The sequence below is a fragment of the Rissa tridactyla genome, chromosome 4, assembly GCF_028500815.1.
Source record: "Rissa tridactyla isolate bRisTri1 chromosome 4, bRisTri1.patW.cur.20221130, whole genome shotgun sequence".
In the NCBI taxonomy this organism is placed as follows: Eukaryota; Metazoa; Chordata; class Aves; order Charadriiformes; family Laridae; genus Rissa; species Rissa tridactyla.
The window spans coordinates 46,472,180-46,492,712 of NC_071469.1; the positions used below are offsets into that span (position 1 = coordinate 46,472,180).

At 57.6% G+C, this 20,533-nt stretch overlaps 1 protein-coding gene across 8 annotated transcripts in view; it reads left to right on the forward strand.

Moving 5' to 3' along the window:
- Nucleotides 1–20,533, forward strand: part of DGKZ (diacylglycerol kinase zeta) — a 46,192-nt gene that overhangs the window by 2,169 nt on the left and 23,490 nt on the right. For 2 of the 8 annotated variants that reach the window (XM_054199835.1, XM_054199832.1), the window contains exon 2: nt 6,693–6,791. The exons of 2 other annotated variants lie outside the window; for them this stretch is intronic. In XM_054199835.1, coding sequence (XP_054055810.1) covers nt 6,693–6,791 — 99 coding nt within the window. Of the gene's footprint in view, nt 1–440; nt 877–6,692; nt 6,792–11,503; nt 11,652–11,751; nt 20,275–20,533 lie in introns of those variants that run through there. 4 more of the 8 variants (XM_054199828.1, XM_054199829.1, XM_054199831.1 and 1 more) reach the window with 3 other exon arrangements.

Below are 20,533 nucleotides of genomic sequence, written 5' to 3' on the forward strand. Positions count from 1 at the left end.
TGGGCTCCTTGCGCATCCTGCAGCCTTGCCGTTGGCCTCGTAGGATTTGTGGGATTCTCGGCCCGCATAAGCAAAAGGATGCCCCTGCCATCCAGAGGTGTGTAAAAACATTGAATAACTGAGGTCTGAGGGGACCTCTGGAGGTCACCTGGCCCACCTTGCTGCCTCGAAGCAGGGCCGAATTTGATCAGGCTGCTGATGTTGAGTTTTGAGTGTCACCGGGGTGGAGACTGCACGGCCTTCCCAGGCACCTGCTCCCATGCTTCAGCTCCTGCTGCTTTTTTTTTTTTTTCCCTGATATCTATTCAGGGTTTCCCTTGTTGCAGCCTGTGCCTGTTGTCTCTTAGGTTGTTGCTGTGCACCTCTGGGCAGCATCTTGCTCGGTCTTCTGTGTACCTTCCCATCAGGTAGCTGAAAATGGCAATAATATTCCCCCTTAACCTTCTCTTCTGCAGGCCAAACCACCCTGGTTATCTCAGCTCTCCTGTATCTGATAGCTCCTGCCCTCAACCAACTTCGTAGGCCTCTGCTGAACTTGCTACAGCTCATCTGCATTTTTGGCGTACCGGGGGGGGCCAAAGCAGGATGCGGTGCTCCCGGGTGGTGTCACAGGTGCTGGATGGAGAGGAAAGGCCCCAATTTCAACCTCCACAGCGAAGCTGGAGATGGGAGTGGAGGGCTTGCAAGGTCACCCCACCATGGAGCAGTGCTCTCCTCTGCTCTGGTTTCAGAGCTGATGCAGTGGCTGCCTGGAGCTCCTGTCAGTCTCTGGCCTGTCCTCAGTACTGTATGGCATCTGTCTCTGGCTCCCAGGGGTTCAGGCTGCCGTTCCTGCAAAGTACATCAGAGCCTGCACCAAGGAGACGTTCTGCACATGTGAGCAACCTTCTGCAGTGTGGATGTGTGCGGGAAGAGGCAAAGTGGGATGGGCTGGAGGGGGCCAGCACGTCCGCTGGGATGGCTGGGAGTGCTCATCAGGTTGTTTGGTGCATGGATGCTTCTCCCACTTTCATCCACTGATGGTGGACGCAGTTTCCTCCATCTCAGGGTGATGAATGCAGCACCCTGAGCTGCGGGGGAGTAAGGAGAGATTCCCATGGGCCTCCGAGAAGGAAGGGGCTCCCACACATATCCGTGGGAGGTGGGCTTGCTGGGAAGCTGTGCGGGATAATTGGCTGCATGCTGCTGAATTTGTGCCCACCTGAGTGTCAGAGCCAAGGGCGACGTGAAGTTCCACCTCCTCTGAGGGAATTGCGGGGGAAGGCTTTGCTGCACTTTCTTTTGGTGAAAAGTACAGCCAGCTCCTACCTCCCAAATGCTTTCCAACAGCCATCGGTGAGGAAATTTGCACCCCTTTTGATGCTGTACTTCAGCCAGGCTGTACGTGGCTGGGAAGCAGGTCTATGGGAAACTTATGCAATGGGCAGGAGCTTGCCCACTGGTGGCAGTGAGTCTCTGGAGAGCCCTGGCTTCAAGGAGAGAGGTCTCCTGAGGTAGACACATGCTGCTGGGCTCTGCCAGCATTGACAGCGGGAGGCACAGCCATAGCCAGGCGAGGGACAGGTCCACAAAATGGCAAGGGAGCCCCCCTTGTCCTCATGGGAGGTGAGCCCCGAGGGGATTTGAAGCAAGAGAGGGGTGAGCCCCCAAGCTCTGGCCTCCGGCGATGTGTTAGTCCTCTGTGTTTTGCAAGCGGGCTTATTTCTGTACCTTGTAATTGCCTTAAAGGAGGGTGGAGTAATTGGCTCCAGAGCTGACGGAGACAAGTGCACAATACGTGCATCCGGGCCACGGATGGGTAATTCTTTTAATTGGGCTGATAAAGAGATTGGGGCTGATCAGATAATAGGTGGTTAGGATTAAATTTCCTTCCTAGGTGCCCCGTTTCTTGTACTGTGAGTGAACAACACGGTTTACCCTTTCCATGGGGGGACTTGGGGAGGGAGAGCGAGTGCTGGGCACAAAGCCCCTTTCTTGCTCTCCCCCGTGCCGGAGAGGTGGGATGCTGAAATGGGTCTTCCCCGAGGGCTTTAGGGTCTTTAACACATCTCCCTTCAGAGGAGGTGCGTGTGATGGCCGGGTCTGCTGCGGCAGCGTAAGCAGGGAGTGTAGCTGCCATCGGGGCAGCTGGTGGGCAGTTGCCCTGCAGAGAGCGTGGGACGAAGGTTTTGGCTGTGGTCCTTTGGCAAGCCCAGCTCTGGAGCCTGCACACGAGCCCGAGGGCACCTGCCATTGCCCCGGGGAAGGTCTGTGGGTGGCACGGCATGTGGGTAAACGGCACTCGAGAAACTGAGCCGAGCACCCGCCTACGTCTTTCTGGGACGTCTCTTGTCACTGTCTGTCTTTCAGCTTGACGCTCGCGCCCATGTGAAAGCTGTGGGAGATGTGCCGGTGGGACAGTAGCCCAGCCTTCCTCATCCCTGCTGTGCAGGGTGGCACCGCCGCGTCCCCTCCAACCTGCTGGCCCTTGGCCGGTGAGCGATTCCAGCCAGGGCGCAGGGCTTTGGGTTTTCTTTCCCCGAGCATGGGTGCAGTAGAGGGGCTGTGCGGTGGGGTAAGTCCCAGGCCCCCTGGCAGGCAGATGGTGGTGAGGAGCCTGAAGTTTGCAATCTGTGTGCTGGCAGGCTGAGAGCAACACTTACCTCGGGACAGGCTTTTTCACAATGCACCTTTGCTGCCAGCGAGGTTGAGCAATCCTCCTCCTCCTCCTCCTCCTCTTCCACACATGCAGCTTTTGCACGCCTCCAGCTCTGGAACCTTCCACCCTCTGCTCCCCGTCCAGCTCACCCAGGTGATGGGTGGCATTAGCTGGGCCCAGGCCAGCGACACCCGTGGGAGTCCCCAGCTGTCCCCTGCCGTGACACCTGGGCTTGTTTGCAGGGCAGACGGGATGTGCCGGGAGAGCTGTTCCTGCTGCCATGTTTGCTCTGCGCTCTCTGCTCTGGGCCTGACCTCCCATGGGGGACTTTTGATCTTGCCAGGGGGGGAAAAAAAAAAGGCAAAAAAAAAAAAAAAGCACTGGGCAGGCTGAGCAGCTCTAGCCTCCCAGTGGGGCTGTTGGGATGAGACAGGGAAGGATCAGAGAGGGGGGATCCTGGCTGCTCCCAGAGGCTGGGACCTTCATTAGCATGGTCCCTGCTTGCCACCTGCCTCGTCTCTCCAGCCCCAGGCACCCACTGGTGACTCCGCTGCCCTCCCGAAATCAGAGCGGTGCTGTGCAGCCACACTGGAGAAGGTGGCAGGACCTCTAATCTGCTTAGGAGTTGGAGCATCCCTTCCAGGAAACCCTGTAATCTACTCAAGGCGTTGAGAGGAGGGAGGACACGGGACCTCTTCCCTCCTTTGACCCAAAACGATGGGAAGAGAAGGGCGGGGGGGGGGCAGGCGGGGCACTGGGAGCGGGCACAGGTCTTTGCGAGGAGATAGTGTTAAGAGGGGAGAGGCAGAGCCATGGATGTTGCAAAGTGCGAGAGTTTGGGGGCTGTTGGATTGCATGAATCCTCTTGGGGACTAAGAGCAGATGCCAGCCCTCTGGGATGGGAGGGATGCTCTCGTGGAAGGCAACCTGAGCTCCGGCAGGCAGTGGGGGATGCAGCGTAGGATTTCCTTCTCTCATCATGGTGTTGTCCCTGGGGAGCAGACAGTCTCCCCAGAGACTTGGCAAAGCCTCTAAATATAACTTCCAGCTCTGCTCTCGGTGGAGCTCTGGTTTCTTTCTCCCAGGTGCCTCTGTGAGCTGAAGCTCCTGAGTTACCTTTCAGCCATGCGTTCGCTTGCTTCCTGGCTCCTGTAAATGAGTGCTGACTTCTGAGGTGCTGAGCTAGGGCTGAAGGTTGAGGCTTGACCCTTGGGCCTAAAAACCATCCTTTTCAGAAGAGACGGGGGCTGGCACGAGTTGAATTGCGTCTGCTGGAGAATTTTAGAGGTAGGGACTCTGGTGCAGGACCTACTAGGGGACGTGGACAAGGTGTGGAAATAGGGGAAACTTGTCCTGCTGGTTCTTGAGCTGGCACCAGACTCCAAGGGAATAAATGCCTTTGTCTTTGCAATCCCAAGTCCCGGAGCTTTCCCCGGGCCGGCTCTCCAGTATTACAAAAGTAATACCCTGTGTTTCTGTTGCCACTTGCAGGCCTGGCAGCAGCTGCAGTCTCTCTTTGGGAGCTGGGAGGCTTTCTTCTCCTCCACATCAGGACGTCAGGTGGAGGGTGCAGCTCTGCCAAGGCAAGTGATGAGGCTGTGCTGGCCAGGCCGGTGCCCAGCGGGGATGGAGTCCTCTGGTCTCTGCCTGGCATATGTGTTAGGCCCAGCACTGTTATCCTCCTGCCTGTGGCTTAGGGGTTGATGCCTGGGGGTGTTAACTTTGTAGTTAACCATGAGCTCTGCCCCCAGGGGAAACTCTTCCTCATCACACCAGGGACTAAGTGAGAGGACCTCTTCGCAGTTCCTGCCATCCCAGACAGCAGGAGTTAATGGGCATCAGCCCTGCCTGCTGGGCAGGTTGTGCTGTCTGGGTTAAGCTGCCAATTCCAGTTTCTACCTGCAGCCGTTGCTCCCGCTCCTGGGAACAGCCTGCCTGAGCTTTGCCCATCTCATGGCTGTCAGCCTTTCCCAGTAGACCAGGGCCTGGGGAAATAAGTGAAGCATCCCCCATCTCAGAGGAGAGCTGGCAGGGACCAGTAGGAGCTGGGGACCTGTCTCTGGGGGGCTGAGGGGATGCTGCCCAAGGCGCGGGTGCGGGGTGGTAGGTACGTGGCACTGGTGTGGGAAGCCCCTCCCTGGGGCCAGAGGTTTGGCCAGAGGTCCTCCAACCTTTGGCTGCCGCCCGTTCCTCCACGTGCCCTGAGTCAGTGGGAGATGCCTTCAGTCCACCTCACGGGCATTGTGGCAGGATGCCGGCTCGTGGCGGGCTCTAGCCGCACTGCAGCCTGGTCCCAGCCTCACAGAGGGGGGTCCCAGCCAGAGAGGCGTGAAAATCCCACGCACGACCAGCAGGGAAAAAAAGCTCGGTGTTCACCCCTTCCCTGGCTCTGCTCACCCCGTCTCCCTTCCCCTGCTTGCCCGCCGCAGCTCAGCTCTCTGCGGGGCGGGAGCAGTCCATGCTCCGAAACACGCTGTGGCTTTGCAGAAAGTCACGTGCCCCTGCTGGCTGGCTGTCCCAGGAAGTCAGGAGAGCTAACGAAGAGGCTCGTTGCTGAGGGTTTTCCCCTTGTTTTGGCGGAGCTCGGCTCCCACAGGAAACGTGGGTGCCAGAACAGCCCGTCCCTCGCTTACCGTTGGCAGCCCGGGTGTGGAGCCAGAGAGTGGGGGGACTCCTTCCTGCCTGCTCCCCCCTGGCTGGCGGGATCCCACCACCTCTCCAGGGCAGGGCTCGCTGGCGGGATGAGGATGGAGAGTAATGGGGCAGAAGTACCTTAGAGCTTCTTCCCGAGCTCCCAGCCTCCAGACATGACCCGTAGCCAGCCTGGAGAGGGAGCAGGAGGCCGTGCAGCCGGCCACGTGCTGGCCCCTCTGTGTGAAAGTTCCGTCTCGATCAGATTATTTGTATCTTGTCCTGCCTTGCTGCCCCGGCCCTGGCCAGGAGCCACTTGGATCCCGCGCTAAGCTTCTTACCGCGTGAGCCAGAGGTCACCACGCAAGCGGACATGGCGTGGGGCACTCTGGTGGCAGGCGCCCGGCAGCTGCTTGCTGCTGAAATGTGGCGGGCGGGGGGGAGGGAGATGTTTTCTGCAGGGATTTTGCACCCGTCGGAGGCTGGCAGATGGCGGTATTAAGAGGTGGCAGGGCACCTGTCCTGTGAGAGCTGCTGGGGTGCATGATCGGAGGCACCCGGCTCCCAGCTGGGCTACAGGTTGGCCTGGGGCCAGGGGATGCTCCAGCAGAGACTGCTGGCGACGACCACCGCCTGGGCTCCAACAACGGCCTTGCCGGCCCACGAGTTTTCTTGTCGTTTGAACAAAGCAGATGTGGTGGGGGTGGGTGTTGGAGGGGTCCCAAGAAAGGCGCTCCTTCTCTGCGCTGGGTCACCAAGAGCTTTGTTCCACAGCCACTGGCTGGTGGTGGCTCGGGGCTCCCAGGGCTCGGTGCCTGCGTGCAGGGGCCGAGGGTTGGGAGCAGGCAGCTGCCCTGCCCAAACAATGCTCCTCCATGCAAAGCTTGGCGGGTGCCTTCATGATTTATTTGAAATTCAAATCCATGCCCAGGCCCAGCGGTCAAGGTGAAGGCTGCCAGGAGCCGGGCTGGCGCAGGGGAGGAGGGAGGAAAGCAGGGCTCCCTCTCTGTGCCAGCCTGGCCCTGCTCCCTGAGCTGTGCACCCTGTGGAGGTGCAGGGTCTGGGCACCCTTAGGCTGGGTCAGGCTGGAGGTTGCTCTGGATGGGTCTGGGTTAGTATCCCAGAAGCAGGAGTGTGGTGCTTGATGTTTGCTGGGTGGCTCTGAAGGGAGAAACGGCCTTGCTGACCCCAGCTCCATGGGCATGTTGCCTGCATTGACCTCCATGGCTGACAGCAGGAGTGGTGGCCCGGGTGCCATTAGGACCCCTGGGGTCTGCAAATGCCAGGGCTGTGGGGAGAGCGTGTGGGGTGGAGGGTTGGCACTGGGGAAGCAAAGCCGTGGAGGGGGGGAACAGTGCCATGTGCCAGGTGGCCAGGCGTATTTATGGGGAGGGCTTGCTGACCACTCTCTTTGTATCCCTAGACTCCACCTGCCCCACAAAGGTGTCTTCCCTTGTCTCCAGGGCAGCCAGCCCAACCGATGGGGATCCAGGAGGATAAAGCACCGGCCAGCGGTGTATAAGTACGTGGTAATTTTATTGGGTTGCGCAGGCTGTGCAGTCCCAGCAGCTGCCGCAACGTTTCTGCTCGAGAGCTCTCCTCCCTCCCACCCACGTCTTGCCCCACGTCACCCTCTTTTGTCTGCACTAACCGAGGCCGCCGAAAGCCAGGCTGCCTGCCTGTGTCACTAACCTTGTTCTAGAGGGCAGCTCGCTGCCGGACTTTCATCAGCTAACATGGCAGCCCCTGTTTTGCTGGTGTTTGGGATGAAGGTCAGTTGAGGTCTTCCTCCTCTATGTCCTAGCCATTGTGGGCATGAGGGCCATAACACTTAGAGCCTGTGCATGCTAAGCACTTTGAAGACCTAAGATGACAACGCCGAGAGGGTGGTTTAGCCAAATGGCTGAAGCAGCCTGAAGTTCAGTAGGGCTGGGGCTGCCAGACATGATGGGAACCCAGGGCCTGGGAGGCAGTCACGATTGCTGGGATGTAGTTGCTGTGTGGGAGCTGATACCTAGGTGTCATGGTTTAACCCCAGCCGGCAACTGGGACCACACAGCCACTCACTTCCTCCCTCCATGGCAGGATGGGGAAGAGAATCGGAAGAGTAAAAGTGAGAGAACTCATGAGTTGAGGTAAAGATAGTTTAATAAGTAAAGTAAAAGCCATGCACACAAGCAATGCAAAACAAGGAATTTACTCACTACTTCCCATCGGCAGGCAGGTGTTCAGCCATCTCCAGGGAAGCACAGCTCCATCACGTATAACAGTTACTTGGGAAGACAAATGCCATAACTCCAAATGTGTCTCCCTCCCCACCTTCTTCCCTCCTCTGACGGCTTTATATACTGAGCATGATGTCACATGGCATGGAATATCCCTTTGGTCAGTTGGGGTCAGTTGTCCCAGCTGTGTCCCCTCCTAGCGTTTGTGCCCTCCCAGCCTACTGGCTGGTGGGACAGCATGAGGAGCTGGAAAGGCCTTGACTGCTTAGCAACAACCAAAACAATAAGTGTGCTATCAACAGTATTCCCATCCCAAGCCTAAAATGTAGCTCTGTACCAGCTGTTAGTGAGAAAGTCAACTTTATCCCAGCCAAAACCATGACACTGGGCTAGCCATGGTGTTGGGGGCTCACGAGCATTCCTGCGGAAACGTAGAGGTAGGGATGAGTTCCCAGGCTGCCTACGCCATGGTCTTTGTGGAGCAGCACGTCAGCCTGGTCAGGATTTGGCTATGCTTGTGTGAGTGCCATGCAGAAGCGCTGTAGCAAAAGACATGCACTGAGGACTGCTGCTTCCTGGCTTCTCCGAAACGGTTTCTCTGTGTATCGCTCCGTCTGCATGGCATCCTGGGCCTTTCCGAGTTTCCTGCTCGGTCTCCAGCCTTGTAGATATAAAAGTCTCCTGTCCCAGTGCTGCTTGCGAGTCCCGTGGTTGGAGGTGTTAGGGGCAAGAGGCAGTGCGGCCGGTTAGTGCTCTGCAGAGGGGAGGTGGCTGGGTTTTGGAGAGGCCCAACGTGCCGTGGGTTGAACACCAGAGGGCACGGTCGCTCTTTGATGCTCTGCTGTGCAGCTCCGGCCCTTTCCTTGGGGCTTGCTTCAGCTGAGTGTTGTGGCACGTCCTCTCTGCAGGGTCACTGGCCTTGTCTCCTCGCTCCTGGTTTTGCTTTCCTCTCTTCTGCAAGGGAGGCCTTTTGCAAAGCATCTGTGAGGAGCCTTTTTTGTGCTGCCCAGGGTGAAGGGGCCGGTGAGCTTGCTGGCTTAAACTTGTCAGCTGCTGCCGCGGGCTGGCTGATGCTCGGAGGCAAAAGCTGCGCAGGCTTGCATGTCCTAGTAGCACTCGGAGCCATACAACAACACCTGCTCCAGTGGTCTCCAGAGCACCCGGTGTCACCCTGTGGGAGTGAGAGCAGAGAAATTTGGGGAGCAGAGTCGGGTAGCCCTGCGCTACCAGTCTGTGGTGAAGCGTTAGCCCACGCCGGGAAGGGAGACAGTGGTCTACTCTCTGCATCGGCAGTGCCTCTTCCACTGGGATCTCCTCTCCAAAGGACGGCAGGAGGAAAGAACCCATCGGTGAGGCTGCAAAAGCTGGTAGATGGGGGAGTGTTAGGGTGAGAGAAAAAAGGAAGCACATAAAAGCAGATATGCTGAGGGCATTTACAATAAAAAGAGTGGAGGAGGGAAAAAAAAATCAACTTCTCCTGCCCTCCCATTTGTAGCAGAAGGATAAACTGACATTTAGCAAAACCAAGAAGTGATAGATTTAACAGTGCTAAAAGGCGTCACTTTAATTTTGACATGAGGTGAGGGAGAAAAAGACTCAGTAGCTCGCTGCCACGGGGTGAAAAAGTGAAACCAAAGATTAGACTTCGTATCAGTAACAGGGTCACAGTTAAACCAACAAATGCCTTTTTGGTGGTAAGTAGGCATGTGCTTTGCTTAGTCATAGGGTCACGATGAAGGCTTGGGATGCAGAAATGTGTATTTCCTGTCTTAGCCTCTGGCTCTGCAGGGGGGGAGATCACTGGGGGCTGGGTTTCTCAGGGATGCTGACCAGTTCTCCCCTTGCAGACACCTGCAGGGGCTGCCACTTGTGGTTTCAGGTGCGTGGGATCAGGCTCTCCTCGCTTGGAAAGCCTTGCTCAGGGCTGCGTGGGGCTGGGCAGCCTCATGGCTCAGAGCAGTGGTTTCTGCTTGAACGTGGCAGACTGAAAACTGTGACAACAGCACGGGTAGCCAAAGGTCAGCCTTGCCTCCCCTTCGCCTGTGTGCGTGTTTGCAGGGTGAGGGCTTGGTGAGTGACAGGGGGAAGGAAGAGAAACGGCAGCAGGAAGGTTTGCCTGGCTGGCTTGAAGACAGGGCTCTTGGGCATCCCACTCCTGCTGCCTCCAGGGAAAGGGATTTGGAGAACCAGTGACCTGGTCTCTTGCTGGTCTGCTTGACGTGTGAGGGATTTGGGGGCCAGCTAGAGTCCGCTCTGGGCATCCAGCATCCCTCTGGGCTGTTTGCATTTGCAAGTCCAGGTGTGCTGGCCCAGGAGCAAGGTGGGACTATGGTGGCCATGAGGAGCAGCGGGTGGTGTCAGTGGGGGTCTCTGCTGTGCATAGACTGCGGGGGACAGGGAGAGCAGGATGGGCACGGGGCAGTTGGAGAGAAGCTCTCTTGGCGGGAGATGGGGCTGGGTACATATCTCTTACCAGGCATCTTTGCTCTAAATGGGCAGCTAGTTATAGCACGATTTTAATTTCCTCTCTGATAAAACATCCTGCCAGTCCCAGTAAGTAGGTCTTAACAGCAATGGACTAGGGGCCCTTCTGCAGCCCCTCCTCCTCCTGTGGTTACAGCTGGCACTATGGCTGCTCTGGGGCTGTGAGGATGCTGGGACCTGCTCAGCTGCTAGTGGCAACTGGCCTTTTCCTGGCACTGGGAAGAGAAGTCCAAAGGACATGTACTCCAAAAGGAGCAGAGCCCTCCATCCTCCAGCAGCTGCTGGGTTTGAGGAGAGGGAGGGCTGAGCAGGGATGAACATCTCCTGCCTGCCCTGGGTATCTACAGCTTCTCTTCCCCCTCCGGTGCTGTGAGAAAAGGGCCGAACGCAAGTCCTGCAGCAGCTTTGGTGGTGAAGAGGTTTGCTCACGTGTCCTCACCCACCCTGGGCTCCCGCTGCTTTGCAAAGGCCACTCGCTTCTTCTGCCGTGACACAGACTGCAGCGGTGGTGGTGGCTCAGCCTTTGGGCCTGGCTCCCCTCTGGTTAATGGTTTCCTGTGAACTGCTTTCAAGATACCCATCGGGAAAGGCAGCTGGCTGCCTTTGCTTTCACCGTGCTGGCAGCAACCTCCCCTGATGTTTTGTTGTGATCATTTTACTGTAGTCTCTCTCCAGGCCCCAAGGAGCACTGGGCACGGTCCAAAGGCACGCACGCTCCTACACACAGAGAAGAAGATCTCCCCGTCTAATTTTAGCCATGACATGTAGGCAAGGGCAGGCAGGAGGAGGCAGGGTGTGAAAGGACGAGATCCCAGCTGTGGCCACTCGCGCTGACTCACTATGGCCGCGTGCATGGCCATCGGTTCCCATCCCCGGGTAAATGACCAAAATAACAATAGCTGGTGACTCACCCCTTGCAGGTATGGTGGAGCGAGCTGGCCTTCGACGTGACCCCCCCCCTCCGCTCTCGGCAAAAGCCAAAGCAGAGATGGGTTTTGTGGCCCCGAAAGGCAGCTGGGTTGTGTTTGGCCAGGAGCAGGTCCCTGGGGGCGGCTGGGGGACCCAGATAGCAATGAAGCATGACGGGGAGGTCCCCTGCCTGGCTGCCAGAGGTCCCATGGGGGCTTTGCAGCAACAAGGGGAGGTAAAAAAACTCCTGAGATGTCTGTGGAGCCTGCCCGGACCACACACTGTCAGTAACTCAGGAGCAAGTTACGTCCTGTGCACAAACACAGGCTCTCCACGGCAAGCGCCTCAGCTCTCATGAGCTGTGCAATCCCTTGGATCTTTATTGAGGTCCCGAGGAGGCAGGAGAGAATCGCCTCCTTGGCGGGTTCTTCCCCTTATCCTCCTCTTGCTCTCCGAGGGAAGCAGTGGCATCCCCTAGCTGCAGTTGGGTGCTCAGAGGGCGGCAGGGTGCCATGGGGGGACCCCTCTCTTTCTGGGCCCCGTGTTGTGCATGCGCCTCAGCCGGGGGCTGCTCAGAGAGGAAGTGCAGTTGGTTATTTTAACGAGCGCTGTCAGGGTTTGCAACGCGGGGAGGAGGCGGAGGGAGAAGCCGAGCGCTCGCTCTCCAAACTAGGACTTGGTTGGGGAGGGCTGGCCCGCCGCTGCTGCCTGGCCACCGCCACCCGCTCGGCACCTGCAGGGACCCCCGCGCCGCTCCGGATCAGGTCACGGGGGCTTTTCCCCACGCTCTCCCCTTCTCTCCTCCTTCTCCTCTTCTTCCTCATCACTCACGGTTCTTTGCTTTTGTTTGTGCCGGGTGGGGGATGGGAGGGGGCCGGGGGAGCCAGCCCTTAGTTCGTGGGTATGGTCTGAGCAGGTACCGGGTCCCATTCTGTTGGGTTACGGCAGGGGGAAGCAGACCCTGGAGTCATCCCTGAGACCCTCAGCCTTGCTCCTGCTGAGCTGTGTTTGCTGCCAGAGGCTGGAGCAAGCCCGCAGGGCTATGAGCTGTCCCCAGGGCTGAGGCGGGGGCTGTCACCGAGTGCTGCCGTGGCACTCAGTGACAGCTGGCTGTTGTTTCCCCTTTGGAAGAAGGGTAGGGTGTTCCCCTGCCAGGGGTATGTTTCCAGCCACCCAGTCTGCTGCCCGTTATGGCACTGGCTGTGTCCTTGCCAGCCTGTGTGGCATGGGGATGGCAGCAGGGAACCTGCAAGTGGCAGAGCACAGTGGCGTGGGGAGACAGCCTGTGCCAGGACCCCTGGACCCTGGCCACTTTGCCCTGGGATAGTTTAGGGAAGCAGGACTGGCTTGTGGGCTCCTGGCGTCTCCCCTGGTGCTGGTGGCAGTGAGGCGTCCCGCTTCTGCTGGGAGCGGTGGGATGCCCCTCCTGACCCCTGCCATGGGCTGGAGGGAGGCATGCAGCTCCCATCTTTCTGTTATCAGTGCCTGTAGCTGAGCGCCTGAGGCTCTCTTGGATTTGTTTTGGGAGTTGCAAAGGTCTCTGCATGCCTTTGGGAGGTCCGAAGACTTCCCAGTCCTGGGAATCGCTGCCTGCGCTCTGCATCTGCCACGCTGCAGCTTTACCTTTACGCCGGGTTCATCGCCTCCTCCCTGGGGCTGCTGCCCTGGGCAGAGGCTGCGTGTTGCCCTGACCATGCCGGGATGTTGTCCTCATGTGCAGGGGGAAAACTCTGGGACTTCTCGGGGAGTTTGGATCAGACAGCTGGGCTGTGGGACCGACCTCCCTTTAAATAGCACATCTCTCGAGTCCTTCCTCTCTGGGAGGTGCAGAGCTGTGTGTACTGAAGGAGGGGACCAGCCCTGGGGAGGACGGTGGGAATCTGCTAAAGAAACCACAGGCTAGGCACCCAAATTGCCGGGGTGCCCTGCCGAGCCCCCCACCACTTTGCGTCGTGCATGTCGCTCTGCAAAGGGAGCTCAGAGAGAGAAAAGAAACTCTCAAAGTCCTTCCCAGCCTGCATTGCTGGTCCTGCTGATGGGACCAAAATAGAAACTGCATGGCCGGCCTCTCCCCCGACCCCTGCTCTGCCTCAGCCCCAGCACGCTGGTGGTGATTGCTCACCCTTCGCGTTTCATCCCGGATTAATTCACTGCCCGAGGCCGTCAGTCTTGATGTTTGGCTCCCCAGCCAAACACAGAGGCAGATTGTTTAAATCAGGGCTGTCGGGTTTCTTGATAACTGGGAGGCAGATTATTTACTGTAGTGGCAAACAAACTTCATAATGTTATGATGGTGGAAAGTTGTCAAGGGATATGAAAGCCCGGAGTCAGCCCAGGAGCCTCCAAGGAGACGCCTTTGGTTTAAATTAAGACAAAACACTGTCTTCCATGGATTTTGGGAAGGAAATCACATTGTTGTAATGGGAACATTACTCTGAGCCTTAGGGCTGGCAAACTCTTGACTTTATAAAGCGTTAAGTGGAGGGTCTGAGCTAGTCTGGCAGATGTGCCTTAAAGCACATCTCAGGTTTTCCCTGAGAAGGCGGTGAAGGGGAGGTGGCACCAGGGCATCGTGCAGAGCCTGGGGAGAGGTGGGGTGGATCTGCCACCAGAAAGATGTGAGGTTATGCTAGGAACTATAAAAAAATCTCAGGCCATTCTGTTCCCAGCCCCCGTTCTCCCAGAAAGCCAAACTTGAGAGCATTTTTTTGTGAGGGGCCAAGCAGGAGAGTGGGATGGCTGATCCCTTTGCTTTGCCTTCGTCAAGGCAGGGCCAGTCGGTAGGAACCACGCTCAGGTCGCTGCATGGCCTTGGGCAGTTCCTTCCACTTGGTTTTGTCCCTTGGAGAAGCTTCCCATGGCAAGCTGCAAAGCTGCAGCGTTTTGTTTCTTTGCCTTGCCTACAACACCCTGCAAGGAGATGCTGGTGCCTGTCCCTGCATCCATCCCCCTTCTCCGTGTGGTGTCCCAGCTCCCAGTGGAGTTTGAATACCCTGAAGGTGGTGTGAGGTTGAAGTTAGTGGCCATGTCTCATCCCTGGCATGGTGATCTGCCCGGGGTACCTGCATTCAGAAGTGATGCTGAACTGGTGATGGTGAGCTGGCACTGCCAGCCTGGGGTGTGCCCTGAAGTTCCTGTCCCCTGAAATAAACCCCGTGGGTGAATTTTGCTTCTGGCCATCTTGTGCAGGGATCCCATTACCCTTTCGTGTCTGGGGTGTGTCAGGGTGTTTGCATCAGGTCCACACGCTAGCACCGCTGCGATGCTGTGGAGCAGAGGTGTGTACGTGTGGGAGCAGGAGGCTGCAAGTTGTGCTCTTGCTTGGCCACGTGCAAGATGGGTACAGTGGCCAAACTGATGTTGCTGCCTGTCCCTTGTGAAGCAATGCAGTCCTGGGGCCTCCAGGTTGCTCAACCAAAGCGCCCAGTAGCATTGGCAAGCTTCTGAGCAAGTTAGCAAAGCCTTTAGATGTTGCCAGGGGTGCCTTGCTCTCTCTGTCCAAGCCCAGTAGCCCTGGCAGGGGCCTCTACGCAGCTCCCTGCAGAGATGGCTGCCAGGGCTGCACGTGCAGGGCAGGGCGGAGGTCCTCTGCAGCTGCATGTGTGACCACCAGCCGGTTTCTAAGCCCTTGCCTTGCTTTCTTACTAGGAGGGAGGTCTGAAGTCCTCTGGATCAACCCTCGGGTCCACTGAGAGATAGGTGGGGACCTGTTCCCCTCTGAGTGCCCTGCAAGGACCAGAAACTGCCTTCTGCAGCCTGGAAGGGCAACCTTAAGGTTGCAGCAGTAATTTCCTCCTCTGCAGTATGATGATGACAGTACAACTGAGAATGTCCTTGGCCACAGTTTGCCCTGGGAATGCCATGCTCTTGTAGCTCGGGAGGCTGGGAGCGAGGTGCTGTGGCCTGTGTAGGTGGTGGCACTTGTTGCAGTAGATCAAATGAATGAATCCTAAAATAGAAGGTGAGCATGGCCCATAGCTCACCTCTTGCCATGCTTTGAAAGGTTCGTGGTTTGGATGGAGCCTCCTTACCCGTGTGCTAGGGTTGGTGAGCGGGGAGCCACATCTCCGTGCTCATACTGGAGGGTGCTGTGTGTCCCCAGTGCAGGGAGCTCCTGACTCCATTTTATTTGCGTGACATAGGAGAGATTACAGCTGCAATGGAAATTTTGGGGAGAAACAAAGTGTGTAGAGTTTAGGAACTTGCTAGTCACTGCTTATCTCACTGCACCCAAAGCCCTGAGGGCTGCACCACATCTTGACCAGCATGCTCCCTTCCCCATCTGACATGGGGGCATCTTCCTCAGCAGACCTCATCTATGCCAGTTGCTTTTTGTGGCATGTCAGAGAGGGCTGGCCAGGGAGCCAGAGGGAGAGGAGAGATTGGTGGCTGGTGCCTGAGAGCAGGAACATAGAGTGGGGACAGGATCTCAGCAGGTGTGGTGTGGGGACGGCAGTGTGCATGGGAAGGTTGAGTATCAGAGCACTGAAGGGACGGCAGGGTGCAAGCTTGTGATGGAAACCAAGGCTGAAGGCAAGCGGCAGTATGTCAGCAGGACGGGGACGAGCTGCAGCTCCCTGGATGGGCTCCCGGGCTCTTGTCCCTCAGTCCCTCCGGTGCCCTGTCAGGGAGGAGGCAGAGAGGCAGCAACCCAGGAGATCTTGGTGTCATGCAGAGCTGGCTATTAATAACACTTACACTTTCCCTGTGGTTGAGCTGTGCAAGTCAAGTGTCCTTGGCAGGGGAAGACAGCTTGTAAACTGAAACGGGCTGCTGCTTGCACACTGCCAGCTCCGGTGCTACAGCAGCTCCCCAGCACCCGCAGCAAGCTGGGACGCAGGGACGCAGCCAGACGCCGTCAGGAAGGGTGCTCGTCACGGAGCAGGGCAAAACTCTAGAATTCATTTCCCTTGCTGTAGCCCCGTGGTTGGAAAAAATGCTTTCCAGTCGACTAACTGGAGGTTTGCTGAAAGGTCAGGAAGAGCTGATGGTGTTTTTCAAGTCCAGACTTCTCTACGGCTCAAGGCTTGTACGTTGTGCTGCCAGCAGTGTCCTACAGAAGGGTCCTCTTGCCACCCTCGGTGCCAGGAGAGGGGTGCCAGGTTTGGCACTGTATGATGGTAACCTGGGATTTCTCTTGCTTCTGGGTGCTGGCAGGAATAGACCAGGCTGCTGGAGGGACACAGGGGATAAAAAATGTAGAGGAAGGGCCAAGCAGGCACATGGCACAGCATCCCTGTACATGTCTAAGGGCACAGAGGGCCTGTTTGGTATGGTACAGAGGGGTTTGTTTGAGGCTAGTGAGCAAAGCAGAATAATGGAGCTCAATATCAAGAAGCTCCTCCTGACATGGGCAGAGCCCACGGCATGTTTAACCCTAGGAGTCAGCCTGTCCGGTTTTGGAGCTGCCACCACTGCAGGAGGGATGGCTGCTGGCTGTTCAGGGAGCAGGATCTCCATATCAGCCGATCCACATGCTCTGCGTCCACTGAAGTTACAGGATGCAAGTTTTTCCTCTTTGATCCTTGCTTGACTTTTGTAGGGCATGTAGATCCTGCCACCGAGGTTAGCTCTGTCCTTAGACTCTAAGTGCCCAGACAGCTTCCTGCAGCAGCCCCCTCAACCCCCGGTCTCGAGGGCAGCGCTGCTGCTGCCCGTGCTCCAGGACATGTTCCTGCTTCAGCAGCATCTCTGCTCACCAATGCTCAGCGGAGAGCATAGGAGGCTGAGGAGCTCTGAGGGGTCTGGCTAGGAAAAAAAAAAAACCTCCCAAGAGCTCTGGCTGCAGATCGTGAGGAGACCAGAGCTGCTGACTCCTTCCTCATTCACAGAATGAGATTGAAACGATAGTGCAAAGCTGCTTGTAAGTAGAGTTGATGTCCTAGTGCGTGCAGCAGTACTTCCTTTCCCTCCCACCCTGCAAATGCCAGGCTGTCTCCATCCAGCCTCCTTACCTAACTGAGCATTGATGTAGTCTGCAGAGCAGCAACAGGTGATGGTTCTTTTCCATCTTGTCTGAGGGACAAACAGTGGAGATCCCGGAAATGTGTTGGTGCTAGGCCAGGGGCTTCAGGGCTTAGCTCCTCTCAGGCTCCTCTCCACCCAGTGCGTGGTTCCCCGGCTGCCCTGCATGCAGCTCTGCTTGGGCACATCAGCCCTGGGCACCCCCAGCAGTCTGTCCATCTGCTCTGCCAGCGGCCGCTCTCAACACCTGCGATACACCATTTGGAGCTCAGATTGGAAGTAAGTTGCGAGAGATGGGGATATCTTCACCATCTTATCTGAGCTGCCACGTGGTGCTGTTGTGGGCTGTCAGATGGTTGCCCAGTAATAACCTTCACCACTGGTGGCCTGAGTGTGAGTCTGCGTGCCACTTGCAGGCAGCCCTGAAGATAAAAAGAACTATAATCAGCTAGTACCCAAACATAAATGTCAAGCCAAGGTTGTTCTAGCAGATTTCCTCACGAGACTGTCGTGCAAAAAGGAAGGAAGCTGTGTTGAGAGATCTTCCTGTCCATAGCAGCAGCTCAGCAAGCAGTACAGCAGCTTCATGCTAGTAGAATATCTGGGACAGGAGGGAGCATCCATTCAGCTCATTCGGGATGTAGTTGGACAGTATGTCTCCCCAGCAGCTAAAGCTGGCCAAGAAAGGTCTACTGCAGCATGTCACACCAGGCAGTGTTCTCTCTTGGGTTTTTTAACATTTTATTTGTTCAGATAGTTTTCAAGACCTGTTGGTGATGATGCAGTTTACTGGGCATCATCGTTTACTGGGCATCATCCTGCAAATGATGGGGAGAAAGGAGCAGGAATGGAGCACTGCAGGGTTGGGGATGGGCTGGATGGAAGCAGCATGATCAACAAAACCTGCTTTTGCCCACCGCAAAGCTGCACAGGCCTTGGTGGTGTGATAGTTAACCTGCTGGTCACCAGGTAGCACTGGGTGGACCTGCATTGCTCAGTGTGGTGGGACTTGAGAAATCCCTCTAAGGACGTTGCACTTTCTACTTGCTTTCAGTTCAACCAGGCTCTAGCAGCCCTCATGCTGCTTTTCGAACTGCAGATTCCTCTGGAGGGCGTCTCTGTCCTTCCTTCCCTCCTTGTGCTTTGTTACTGAGTACAGACACAGCAACAAGGCTGTAGAAACTAAAGAGCCGTCTTTCTTGCATACCAGGCTGGAGGAGAACGAACCAAGCCTGACCTCCAAAACCGCAAACTCAGCTTTGTACTGCTCCAAAAGAAATAGAGGTGCAGCCCGATGGGTTGCCTGTGGTACAAGCACTAAGCAAAAGCTCCAGTTTGTGGTTCAGAAAATAACGCATATGTCCATCGTACATGCATATCCCACACAAAAAGGGAAGCTTCTGACAAGTTTTCCTGCTTGTGTGGACTTCAGGTCAGTGGAGATTTGGTCCGGGGTGTTCTTCTGAAGGTCCTCTGGTGTTGCTGACCTGCAAGCAAGTGCATAAAAGAACATGAGAGGGGAGGAAGGTAGAAGCGAGTACAGCAGGTGCTAACCATAGTGCAGTAGTGAGTGGTGTGCCCGTACCACGGTAGACCGTGGAAATTGTTGAGAGTGACAGTGGTGGTTTGTGTGTGCCTGCAGGCTGCCAGGGTCCTCTGCCTTGGTAGCAATTGAAAAGCCAGAAGTTTGCTTCTACCAAACTGTGGGTCTTGGTGGGTTTTTTGAGTTGCCCCTGAAGAAATCCTCTCTATTTAGCAGCTGAAGAGAGGCAGCGGCTGGAAGGTGGGAGCAAAGCACTAGCTCTGGAGGAGGGGAGCGCTGGAGCTAGCCAGGTTCAGCCCCTTCCGCTCCAGCCTTTGCATGCCAAGCCACCAGCACTGAAACTGCTACATCACCTTCCACCTGTGGCCCGGGGCTTTCCATGGACTGCTGCAATGTCCGGGCAGCCTGTCAAGCTTCGAGGGCTGGGCAGGGAAAGTTCGAGAGCCCCAGTAAAGCTCTTTCTACCGGGAGAGGGAAGTTTTGCGCAGGACGTATGGGATGATTTTCTTAGCTCTCCTCTGCTCTACTCCAGCTCTCCCAGCCTCCAGCTCTCCCAGCCAGCTCCTGCCAAATCTGCCTGACCTGCTTTTGCTTACCTGGTTGGGTTTCTTCTTTAGGATTCGCGAGGGCTTAGTTTCGGTTTGCTACAAATTCGGTGGGGCTGGCGCTTAGCCAGAGCCATTCCCCTGGGGAAAACCAGGTGGACCAGCACCAGGAGAGAGGTGGGGATAGTTGCCAGGGCTGATTGGCACTTCGGGGTGCAGGGCAGGGGCTCTGCCAATCCCACAGCGGTGAGCAGGGGCTGCAGAGGGTCCCGGCCAGGCGGTGACACCTGCCCTGCCATCACAGCACCCTGGGCTGAGCCGTGAGACTCAAGGAGCGGGGGAACTCTGGGAATCAGGAGACCCAGTGGTGCATCTACCCAGCAAGCAGGTCCCAGCCCTGCCGTGTGTTACAGGTGGCATCACCATGTCCCCCACGCTCTGTCCCTTGCTGACCCCCTGCCCCCGACCCCCACAGCCTGGCCCAGGGTCTCATGGTGGAGCCTATGTAATTCCTGGTCTCTGTGTTAACAGCCACCGTCCGGGTGCGATGGAAACCTTTTTTAGGCGGCACTTTGGGAGGAAGGGGCTGCGGCGTGCCAGCGCAGTGGCCGTGCCCACAGGCAAGGCCAGGCGGCGCTCCCAGGCCGGGTTGCCCTCTGCCTCGCTGGCCCAGCGCCGCCGGGGCTCAGGCGCCCCGCTGCCGGCCCTCTCCTGCCTGGGCCTGCCACGGCACCACAGCCCCCGCCGCCGCTCCAGCACCACGCCACCATGCCTCAGCCCCAGGTTCGCCGTCCAGATGAAGCACAGGGGCCGGGGGCGAGCCATCGACGCCCACCTGTTGGGTCCCTCCGTCCTGCTGGCCAGCCTCATCCCCACCGGAGAGCAGGGGGACGGGGCAACCCGCACCGACAGCTCCGGATCCGAGTCTCTGGAGGATAGTGGCGATGCGGCGGCAGGACCCGAGGTGGGCCGGAGGGAGCGACGGGCGGAGGAGAGGTGGCTGGCCATGCTGCCCCGGATGCGGCCACTCCAGGCTGGGCTGCTGTCGCGGGGCCCCCGCTGCCTGCGGCGCACCTCCTCCCACCGCCTGCCCACCGAGTTCATGTATGGCCGGGCCACTTACGGCTTGCCGGGCCACTACCGCCGCCTCAGTCAGCGCCGCCGCTCCAGCGATGGCTCCCGGCCCGGGCTGCTCCCCTCTGGCCACCCGCGGCTGCTGGCCTGGCGCTGCGCGGGGGCGGCCGCAGCCGGCCACCCCTCTGCCGCCCTCCCCGAGTGCTTGGGACTGGAGCTCGCCCACCACGCCGCGCCGGACGGCTGGAGCCCCCGGCTGCTGTATGTATGGCGATGGCCCGGGGAGGGGAGGTTGGGTGCAGACCCAGGCTCATCAGGGAAGGAGGGAAGGGGCTCGGCGCCATTGGCCTTGACTGCCATCCGTGTCTTGCAATGCTGCTCACGTCCCTTGAGCTTCTCCCACTCAGGCCAGCGCTGTCTCTGATGCTCTCGGTGCAGCCCCCAGGGCTTGCGGGCATCCCCTCCTGCCATCCGGGCCTGGCTGTGGGCTGGAGATGCACACTTTTTACAGCTGGTCTGC